Source organism: Primulina huaijiensis, chromosome 18 (assembly GCF_012295235.1).
Source record: "Primulina huaijiensis isolate GDHJ02 chromosome 18, ASM1229523v2, whole genome shotgun sequence".
NCBI lineage: Eukaryota > Viridiplantae > Streptophyta > Magnoliopsida > Lamiales > Gesneriaceae > Primulina > Primulina huaijiensis.
In genome coordinates, this window is record NC_133323.1 from 16926515 (window position 1) to 16938341 (window position 11827).

The 11827-nt window shown below is 33.1% G+C and overlaps 1 protein-coding gene across 1 annotated transcript; it reads left to right on the forward strand.

Annotated features, from left to right (window-relative positions):
- Nucleotides 1–6958: 6958 nt before the first annotated feature.
- Nucleotides 6959–8888, forward strand: LOC140964114 (loganic acid O-methyltransferase-like). Its single transcript, XM_073423648.1, has 3 exons — nucleotides 6959–7102; nucleotides 7419–8081; nucleotides 8334–8888. The coding sequence occupies exons 1-3, from the start codon at nucleotides 7034–7036 to the stop codon at nucleotides 8673–8675; spliced, it is 1074 nt and encodes a 357-aa protein (XP_073279749.1). The 5' UTR covers nucleotides 6959–7033; the 3' UTR covers nucleotides 8676–8888.
- Nucleotides 8889–11827: the final 2939 nt, after the last annotated feature.

Genomic DNA, 11827 nt, shown 5'->3' on the forward strand with positions numbered 1-11827 from the left:
TTTAAAATGATGATTTTATTGTTAAATGATATTTTATGATTAATGGTAAAAGTTGTGCAATTTTCACTGTCTAAAATGTTATTTTTGGAAAGTTATGATGATTTATGATTTTAGAAGAAAAAGAAAAATATTTTTAGAGATGTGAATTGACTGTGACAAATTATATATGATTTTGTGGAGATGACGTGAGGGCCAAGGTCCTAGAGGAAGCCCATATTTAGGCCAAGGCCCAGAGGGACCCCGTTTACGGGCCAAGGCCCCAAACGGACCCTATCTATGGGAAAAGGCCCCAGAAAGATCCCAACGATCGTATTTCCATGGTAGGGCCTAGTGCTCACCCCCATGGATCATGTGGAGCTGAAGACTGATCAGTCGATCGGAGGATAAAAACTAGTCACTTTCAAGGATCAAACTTCACCAAAATGATATATGATTAAAAGCTTTATGATTAAAATGATTTTGTGATATATGATTTACTTATGCTCTAAAGCTATTTTTAAAATGATTTATTTATACTCAAAAGTTATTTTAAATTATTTTACGATTTATGATTTAATTATGTTTAAATGATTTTAAATGGTTTATTTATGTTTAAAAACTATTTTAAATACAAATATGATTTTTAATGTATGTGATTGTATATGTAGTATTTGCTATCCATGTTTAGAACGTGTTGAGTCTTTTGACTCACTAGGTTTGTATGATGCATGATTTGATGATTCATGGGAGGCGCTGACGATTGAGTGGATTGAGTGCAGCAGTACACACCTGAGGGCCGTTTATTTTCGCACTAGCTAGATAGATTAATGGTTTAAAGAATATGTTAATGTTTTTATTAGAGATATTTTTATGCTTCATTTTATTGTTAGTGGATCTTTTTAAAGGTCGATATAAGATTTTGGTTAGTTGATGATTTATGATTTATTTTATGCACTCGAGATTTCATATGTTAAATTATTATGAATGATGATTATGTTAAGTTATTTTATTTAGTTAGTATTTTCGAGTTTATGATTTATGATTAGAAAAAAGAAAGTCGAGGTCGTTTCAGAGTTGGATATGGAACGAAGATTGTAAATTCTGTCTGGCTCCCATCAGTGATTATAAAATTGTGTTCTAGCCTCACCTCTTAAAAGACTAACATATGGGAGAAAATTTGACCATGGATAACGAGATGAATAACAATGTTTTGTTTGAACAGATTTGTTCTGATAAGCTCTGTTCCACATTTCGATTTTGATTCTGTTAATGTTCTGATACGATAAGTCGATATACTAAGTTTTGAAAATCTGTTTAGGACATGTATTTTAAAAATCTGTTTAGGATATGTATTTTAAATCTATCTTTATATATATTTGTAGTAATCGATCATCCCCCACTTGCAGAGAGCAGTACAACGGAAGGTTGTATGCTGCGTTTGGGAAGGATGAATCGCTCCCGAAAAGGAATTTATTGATTCTCTCCCAATTGGTTGGACCGTAGGTGCGATGATTTTCTCCACTTGCTGAGTGTTTTACAAAACGCTCACCCCCTTACATCTCTCCCAGATAAGACCGAGGAACAACTAAATGATGAAGAGCAAGAAACGTTCTGGGGCTGGTTATACCATCAAAAGATTGATGATCAAGACTTTATTTATTCTTAGTATTATTTTCTATTGCATTTCGCTTACGCAAACTATTGATCTAATTTCTTTTATTCCATTGTCATTGTAAAAGACAATATTTATTTATGAAAAAGACTGGTTTTGGCTACGAGGTTTATAGTTGTATAACAATACCAGATGTCATTTACGCCTTGGCCCCTGGTGCGTGATAGACAGTTTGTTAAAATTCCTGGATAGAAAGAATGGTAGAGTAGTCCATGTGCCACAAACCGGTGCGCAAGAGCGGCCGAGTACATCAAATATGATTCTGATAATGAAGAGGTTGAAGAGCTTAGTATTACAAGGTTGGCAAAATGGAATTTTCTGAAGTGGTCGATTACCTGTAACATAAAGCAAATGACAGCTTGTTGGGATCGTGGAAGAGTTTAAGGGGGGGGGGGGTGAATGAACTATTTCAAATTTTTTCTTTTAAAAATCAACCGTTTTGAGGTAGTTGAAAATTCTTTTCAAACTTGTTAGAAATGTGAACCACTGTAAAGTGCGGAAAACGGTTCAAGATTTCTAATGATAGCTTAAGACCGTTGGAGAACTTACCAGCAAAATGTAGTATGAAAAGTAAGTGCTTGCAAGAAGTAAAGACACAGGGTTTTTTTATGGATGTTCGGAGATGAAAACTCCTACGTCACCCATTCTTCATCTTCAAGAAGGATTCCACTAAAAGACTTTGGCTTTACAAAAACTATGTGCAATAGCCCACTCCAATCAGGACCTATCGCACTGTCTATTTTGGAAATTTTAGTGATCACTTTAATATTCTGGATTTTAAGAACACTCAGTTCACCAGACACCACAACTTAATCAAATAAACAAAAGGTTACTGATGTAAATAAACAATTTGATTTTGATAGCACGAAGATGATCCTTGGATGATCAGGTGTCTTTTCTTTTTAGTGCGTGCTGATGAGCGATGGAGTATGTAATCTTTTGAGTGCGCTCTGAATCTTTAAGGTATGCAAGCTTGTGATGATTTCACTGCTGTGAATTTGATAATGTATCGCATTATGTCGCTTGCATACTTCCTTCTCTGTTAATATAGGCGATCCTTCCAACGATCGGAAGAAATGAGTAATGTTGAGTTGTAACAGAGGCACTACAAGAAAAACGCCCAACAACAACGCATATACAACAACGGTTTTTGTGAAAAACCGTTGTCGTATAGTCTTTAACGACGGTTTTAGTGAAAACCGTTGTCGTAGGTAAGTTTTGACAACGGTTTTACAAAACCGTTGTCTTTTACCCCTAAAAGACAACGGTTTTGTAAAACCGTTGTCTTTTTGGAGGTCAACGACAACGGTTTTCTAAAAACCGTTGTCTTTTAGCGTTTTTTTAAGGCAAAAGACAACGGTTTTATGAACCGTTGTCTTTTGCCGTGTTTTTTTTATCAATCGACAACGGTATTCAAAAACCGTTGTCGATTGGCGTATTTTTCAGACAAACTACAACAGTTTTAAAAAACTGTTGTTGAATTTAGCGACGGTTTTAATTTAACCGTCGCTACTTTAGCGACGGTTATAATAAGACCGGCGCATGTTTAAGTTTAGCGACGGTTGTTTTTACACCGTCGCTAAATTAGCGACGGTTTTAGTAACCACGTCGCTAAATGTAGCGACGGGTTTAAACAAACCCGTCGCTAATTTTAAATTAGCGACCGTTCAGAAAAAACTGTCGCTAAAATGACCGACAGTTTTCAAATTTGCGACAGTTAAATGAAATAACCGTCGCTATTGGCGACGGTTTAGCCAAAAACCGTCGCCAATTCTCTATAAATAGCCACATTCTCGGTCCATTTTCACAACATCACTTTACAACACTTACACGATTTTAGTTTCGATTTTGAGTAAATTTTTTCGCTTTAAATTTAAATTTTTCTGTGTTAGTTATTACAACACTTACACGATTTTAGTTTCGATTTTGAGTAAATTTTTTCGCTTTAAATTTTAAATTTTTCTGTGTTAGTTAAAATTATGAATATTGTTAGCATAGTCAGATGAATATTGTTAGCATAGTCAAATTATAAGCATTTTTTTTAGATTTATTAAAAGTAATTTTTTTTTATTTTAATGAAAATAATAGCGACGGACATCATTAAGAAACTGTCGCTAAATTTAGCGACGGACTTGATGGTAATCTGTTGCTAAATTTAGCGACCGTTTATAAACCGTCGCTAATTGGCTACGAATTGTTTAAAGTCCGTCGCTAATATTAGCGACAGATAATAAAAAAACCGTCGCTAATGCATTAGCGACGGTTTATTAACACCGTCGCTAATTGAGCTACAACAACGGATAAAAACCGTTGTCGTTGAACGGACTTTCAACAACACCCTCAGTTACAACAGTTTTTAAAGGCCTACGACAACGGATTTTGTCGTTTAGCGTTTTTCTTGTAGTGAGGGATGCTGTGTCACTATAAGCTGCAACCGCATTAAATATTCTTCAGATATGCATTAAATGTTCTCTTTGTTGTCATGGCCTTGAGTCCCGTTCTTTGAAGAGTTGCATCTAAGTTACCGTTTATGGCAACTGCTTTTATCCTCAAACTCTTGTAAGATATAAATGATCTTTCTTTTCTGGGATAGTAATATAAATGCAGATCATTCTTGGGAGTGATGTAGGAACTAGTTAACTTTGAAGAAGTGAAAACCATTGAATGTCCTGAACCGGTCAGAGAATATCTTTAATTAAGTTAAGCAATAAATAGCCCTTTTTCATGACATCTTCAAATCAGCCGGTTTAGGATGTTCATCAAAGTTCGAGCTTCTTTTACTTCAAACGGTTGAATTATCAGCTGTATGTAATTCAAGCAGTCATGCTTCTTTAGTATTACCCAGTTGATCCTTTGTTTTAGTGGTTAAACTCTTTTTGCTTTAGCCAGTTGAGAAGCAGTTCGGTTGCTAAGCTGGGCGATTGAGTTGATACATGTTACACAGAAAATAGTTGTTTCCTCAAACAGTGAAGTGCTGTCTTGATTTTGTCGATCACCAAAACTCTTGAGTAATAATAATTTCTTAACAGAGCTTGAATTAATACAATGAGTTATTGTTTGTTATCACCAAAACTAAATATTCACTACTAAAAAAACGGCAAACGACAACGGATAGCCATTTAAAAACTGTTGTAACTGAGGGTGTTGTTGAAAGTCCGTTGAACGACAACGGTTTTTATCCGTTGTGGTAGATCAAATTTGCGACGGTTTTTAAAACGTCGCAAATAAAAATAGCGACGGGTATAAGTAAAACTGTCGCTAATTTTGAATTAGCGACGGTTACATAAATTATTGCTAGTTCAAATCAGCGACGGTTTTGTAAACCGTCGCTAATTTAAAAATTACCGACGGCCAGCAATCACGACCGTCGCTAATTATAGCGACGGTCATCTGTCAAAATTTCCGTCGTTAATTTGTTTCGAAAAATAAAAAAAAATAATTTTAATAATTTAATAAATCTAAAAGAAACTAATAATCCAAACTAAAATCGTGTAAAACAAAAAAATTTTAAGTGTTGTGAAATAGTAAAATCGTGTAAAAGAGAAAAATTTTAAGTGTTATGAAGTGGTTAGAAAAATTTTACGTGTTGTGTGAAAGTGATAAATTTGTGTAAGAGAGAAAAATTTTAAATGTTGTGTGAAGTGATAAAATTGTGTTAGAGAGAAAAATTTTTAAGTGTTGTGTGAAGTGATAAAATGGTGTAAGAGAGAAAAATTTTAAGTGTTATGAAGTGGTGAGAAAAATTTTAAGTGTTGTGTGAAGTGATAAAATGGTGTAAAAGAGAAAAACTTTAAGTGTTGTAAAGGAAAATGGAACGAAAATGGAGATATTTATAGACAGTTTGCGACGGGTTTTGGTAAAACCGTCGCTATTGGCGACAGTAAATAATAAACCGTCGCATATTTTTATGTAACAACGGTTTGGATTTAAACTGTCGCTAAAATTAGCGACGGTTTCAAAACAATGTCGTTAATTTTAGCGACGGGTTTGTCAAGACCGTCGCTAAAATTAAAGATGCGACGGGTTATTTCAAAAACCGTCGCTATTATTTCAAAACCGTCGCGAATTTAAAATTAGCGACGGTTTTTGAAATAACCGTCGCTAAATATTGCAACGTTTTCCAAAACTGTTTTTGTTTGTCAAAAAACCACGCTAATCGACAACGGTTTGAAGAAACCGTTGTCAATTGTCCAAAAAAACACGCTAATCGACAACAGTTCATTGATCCGTTGTCGTTGAGCCAAAAAAAACGCTCAAAGACAACGATTCTATAAAACGGTTGTCATTGATCCCAAAAACCGTTGTCTTTGACCCCGAAAAGACAACGATTTTTAAAAACTGTTGTCTTTGACCCACCAATGACAACGGTTTTTAAAAACCATTGTCTTTGCCCCCAAAAGACAACGATTTTCGATAAAACCGTTGTTAAAAAACATACGACAACAGTTTTTGTGAAAAACCGTTGTCGTATGTGCGTTGTTGTATGCAGAATTTCTTGTAGTGATTATAATATTTTGGGTTCGTTTGCTTTTATAAATAATAATAAGTTAAATTGAGTAAAGCGATTTATTAGTAGACTTAATTTTTTTGTATATTTATTTTTTTAATATAAAATTTGTTTTAAAAAATTTTCACTAAAAATTCGATTAATTCTGTTACAATCCGGAAATAACCGACTTTAATGCGGTTTGGTTTATTTGGTTTTTTTATGGAAAATTATAGCATGCAGGTTTAGCCGTTTAGGTATAATTTTAAAAAAATTGAAAATATTAAAAATTTATGTAAAAAAATATAATAAAGATTTGAATATTAAAATATCGATTTTATTTATAAAAAAAACTCTATTTAACCTTCACAGAAGTCTATGTTATTTTTTAAGCATAGTCGACGCCTTTTAAAAATGGTGGTTGCCAAGTTTGACTAGTATCAATATTCAATTTTAATAAATTAAAACTGCGTTTTACCAAAAAAAGACATTATATTTTCTTGCCTATATAAATTAAACCTTCGAAATATTAGAATTTTTTAATTAAGTTGGTCAAATCTTGGCATCTATTTTATGAACGATGTTACATGTAAATCAATATTTGCACAATACAAAATATTCAATATCAAAATTCAAATTTTCAAAATCTCAACATGAACACAAAATCTCGTGATATAATTGTTGTAAATATCGATTTAGCGATGTATTGGTGCTATCTTTAATATTATTTTTATTTTATTTTATTTTATTGTGCCCAACCATTTAGGTGAGTAGTTGAAGCCCGCAAGCAACCCCTACTTTTGATCTTGGGTGTTGGAAATATTATTATAAATAATGAATAAAAAATTTATATTTGCATTAGATTCTAAAGAAAGACAGAAAAATCAAAGCCAAAAATGGCAGAAGGAGCTCCAATGAATGGTGGTAAAGGCATATATAGTTATGCAAACAATTCTCATATTCAGGTTCAATCTTCTACATTAATTATTTCTTGCAAATAGTTAAGAATTCTATATGCATGTTCATTGTTGGAAAGTTAAATATCTAATTTTTTAAAATTAATTTCTTGAGCATTGAGATAGCTATTTATCATCTGTGAGGATAGAAGACAAAAGGGTCGAGATAAGATTAGAAGAATATACATATATATGATGCAGGAGAGAATTATATTTTTGCATGTTTTTTTTTGAAAAAATTGGATTGATAACACTTTGCTTCACATGAGTTTCTGCCACTATATCATCAGTATTTGATAATCTTGATTTATTTAATATTCGGCAGAGAGAGGGCTTCAATGCAGCAAAGAACCTAATCATGGATATACTAATTCAAAATCTTGATGTGAAATCATTAGTATCGTCAACGATATCAAAGACATTCACCATTGCAGACTTGGGTTGTTCGATTGGTCCGAACACTTTCTTAGCCATGGAAAACATAATTGACGGCGTTGAACACAAGTACCGCGTTGAGGGTCTCGATCCCAAGAACCTCGAATTTCAAGTTTTCTTCAATGACCAAGTTGCTAATGACTTTAATACTCTTTTCGCGTCTCTTCCTGTTGATAGACGCTATTATGTAGCAGGGGTACCAGGATCATTTTACGGCCGATTATTCCCTAGAAAATCCATTTGCTTGGCATATTCCTCTTCTTCAATCCACTGGCTTTCTAAGGTGCCGAAAGAATTGGTTGATAAAAACTCTCCGGCATGGAATAAAGGTAAAATTCACTATACAGGCGCGACAAATGAAGTTGTGGGAGCTTATGCAGCACAATTTGATGAGGATATGGATGTCTTTCTAAATGCAAGAGGGGAAGAGATTGTGAAAGGGGGGATGATTGTCATAATCATGCCTGGTGTGCCTGATGGGGGGACTGTTACGCATGATGTTGGCATAGCTTTTAGTTTTCTTGAATCCATCCTCATTGATATGGTTAAAGAGGTAACTTGGAATATGATTTATTTTATCTTTTTAATATTTTATATTAACTAATGTGTATGCAGTCAATCTAAAAGGATATGTTATTTGAACATGCACTGCCTGAGAACCAACTTCTTTTACAAAAGAAAAGTTAGTTGGCCAGATATATATGTATGAATACGTTGTAACAAGACAAACTTATTATCACAAATGTTACATGTTCCATATATGGATTTGCATTAATTGCAATTAATTCCATCATTTTCAACACAGGGACTCATAAATCAAGATGAAGTGGACTCATTCAACATCCCTCATGTATATCCTTCGGTTAAACAAATGTCGAGAATTGTGGAGAAAAATGGGTGTTTTAGCATAGTAAATATGAAGCTAAGGAATGCTCGAATAGACCCTAAAGCACCTATAGACCCTGAGTTTGCAGTGATGCACTTTAGAGCACTTGCAGAAGGAACTTTTACAAATCACTTCGGTGGCGATACAGTTGAAGAAATCTTTCGAAGGGCCATTCAGCTAAAATCAAAACTTGGTCACATGTTGGATTCCTCAGGAATTGAGGCTGGTTCGCAATTATTTGCAGTTCTTATGCGAAAATGACTAGTATTCAATGCAGTTAATGCTTTCACATGTTTGGAAGACAACTCTTGATGATTTAATAAATGATGCAACACCAGCTGCTGCCGGAGATTTCAAATAAAACACAATGAGTTATACATATTCTATTTTTGCACAACTATGTCATTATTATTCGGAAGTTGGATATTATCTAGTATCATTAATTAGATTGTGTTTGTTGTCAGTTAGACCCAGTGTCGTAAGCATTATTAAGATGTGATTGTTTAGTAATTATTTGTTTGCTTTCATTTATATATTTGATATTGACTATTAGTTAGACAAATTTTACTGTTTTCCTTGGAGAACAAATCCATACATTCAATGTGGATAATATTTATCCGGCTGCACTCTTAAAGTTTATTGACCAAAATACCCCTGTTTGTAAAATAAAAAATTGCAAGTGGCCTACGGACATGCCATTGTCCTTCTTTCTTATGAAGAATCGATGGCTGCGCAGTAACTTAAAAATGGAAAGTGGTGAGCCAAAAATCCTCATTTCTATGTCCGATCTGTAGAAATTTGAAGATTATTCGAAGGTAAAACTCGAGAAAATACAGCTTTGAAGTTATGTGTGATTATTGATTTTGTATCTCATGCATAACGTATTTCAGAGTAGATAAACCTGAGGAAAACTATCGAGTGATGAACAATTTGTGTTTCACGTTCTCGTATTTTGGTACAAATGTGTTGAACATATCCTAATAGTGTTCTGTTGTCGTTTTTTTTTAGTTCTTGTAATGTAATTTTTTTACTTTTTATTTTTTTGCGTAAATCCTGTACAAAAATTTATCATTTGACATTTTAGGAGACATTCGTTGTGAATTTGTGTTGGGCTGTTGTCCAACAAAAAATCTTGTTTTGTAACTTGTAGAATTTTTTTCTAATGCTTCATAAACTGATATACAAGAGTTACAACTTTATTAACCATGCTTGTGAGATTTGTTTTTTTATGTATTGGCTCGTTCTAATTTTGGGCTGCATTTGGTAAGAAAGTGTGCAAAATAAACGAGAAATTACTCACAATAACTTTTTCTCCCACGTAGATCTTGATTTCTTCCACTGATTCAAACGACGTTTGTAGATATAATTTTTTAGATCATCTGTAAAAAAAAATAAACGAGAACACCATGTTCATGCTTACCGGTGGATCTTCGGTTCATATCTTTCACGGATCTGACCTCGCCTTACGATCTTGAAGGAAGAACAATGTGGAGAGGGTTTTCATTTCTCGTCAGATTTTTTGGGAAACAGACAGTAGCTTAGGAGAGAAGTGAACAGTTATGGCAAATAAATTAAAATATAACATTTAAGGGTATTTTGGTCATTAATAAGTTTGTCATGATTTTATCACTCTTCTTAAATTTGCACCACACATGATATTATATACAACCCAAATTAGATATCTTAGCCTATCAAACATTTATCAATCAAATTATTAATCATTCAACTATCACGTCCTACAAAACAAAAGAACCCTTAAAGTAAAAGAGGAGAGGGTCACATCCCCAATTTTCGTTTTTATATTTTTTTTTCATGTTGGATTTTATTTTAAAATGGTAATGCCGGGTAAAAATAAAAATGGACTAAATCAAGGGGTAAAAAGATCATACTAGATTTCAGAAAATAGTAATATACTTAAAAATATTTTAATGTTTATTATAATGTGTGTGGCTTGAAATTATTTGGACCCAATTGATTTGGTGCAAATACACAAAAAGGAAGTGTCTGATAATTAATTGGCAAAACCCATTAAATATTCTGATAACTAGTGCACCAATGCACGCGTTGCGTGCTTCAATAATATTTTTTATAATTCATTTGGTTTATATTTAAATGAGGATCAAAATATAATTATAAGAAATAGTGAGGGACTACACTGCAATTTTGACATATAAATTAAAAAATAAATAGAAAAATAAAGAAATAAAAAAATGGCCCCAGTAAGAATTGAACCTAAAACTTAATACATAAGAAACAAAAATTCTATTCGTTGAACTACATGTAACTCGCTTTAAAATTTTAACATTTTATTAATATGTATAATTATTAAAACAGACCACGACACCAAAAGTTAGTTACTCTAAGTGTCTCAAACTTAATAATATAGTATAGATTTGAATTAATAATAGCGGACAATCAGTTTTTAGGGCGATATCGTGGCCTAGGATCGTGGAAGAATTGGAGAAACTCCCCAAAACTGAACAAAGTGGGAATCGGCAGAAAAAGAAAAAAAACAACTCAATCACAGAACACTTGCAAAATTTCAGCTTTAATGTTCATGCATTTTTTTATTTTTATGTTTATTTTCTAGTTTTTTACGTCCTTAATTTCCATTTTAAATTTCTGCTAAGTTTATTGTCATTTTATATTTTGTGAATTCTGACTGATTTATGAATACAAAATTATGTTAATAATTTATTGTCATTGACCATTTTGGATTTTTATTTTAACGTCATATTTTTATTAGAAGATCATAACAAATAGTCAAGTTTAATATCCATTTCATTTGAATCCATGGAAGTTAAATTTTTATCATTTTCACATAAATCAGTTTGTAGCACCTGGTATGCCCGCAAAATAAAAATTTGTGCAAAGAAAATTGGCACGCCCGATGGGATCTGAAATATGCCGCCAGAGACGATGAGATTTTGAGAAAAGAATGGAGAATTTTGGCAGAAGAGATAAAAAGATTCAACAGAGATATGCACATGTTTCAAACATTAGGGCATGGAAAAATAAAACAAGGGAAATAGAGGATGCCTCAAAGATTATGGTTAGTGGCATTCTAGCCTTTGCGAAAGCAGTGGTGAGGAAGACGATGAGTAGATCTGTAAATGCCAGTCACGAGGAGGTGGAACAACGATCAGGAAGTTCTAAGGCATATGACATTTGTCGTCTAATCTCAAAACTCTCTGATCATAATGAAAGGTACCCACCACCTCATAGAAGCGAAAAAGTTATTGGACAAAGAAATATATCTTCAATGGAGATCAAAAAGCAAGTGAAAAATTGATGGATCGGTTTGGGCACCTGCGATGGTGCTTCAAACACAATATTCTTAATGAACTTCAATAACTCGTGTTCTGATAAAGTAATCACCGATGAATTAAATCGAGTTTATTGTTAAACCAAGT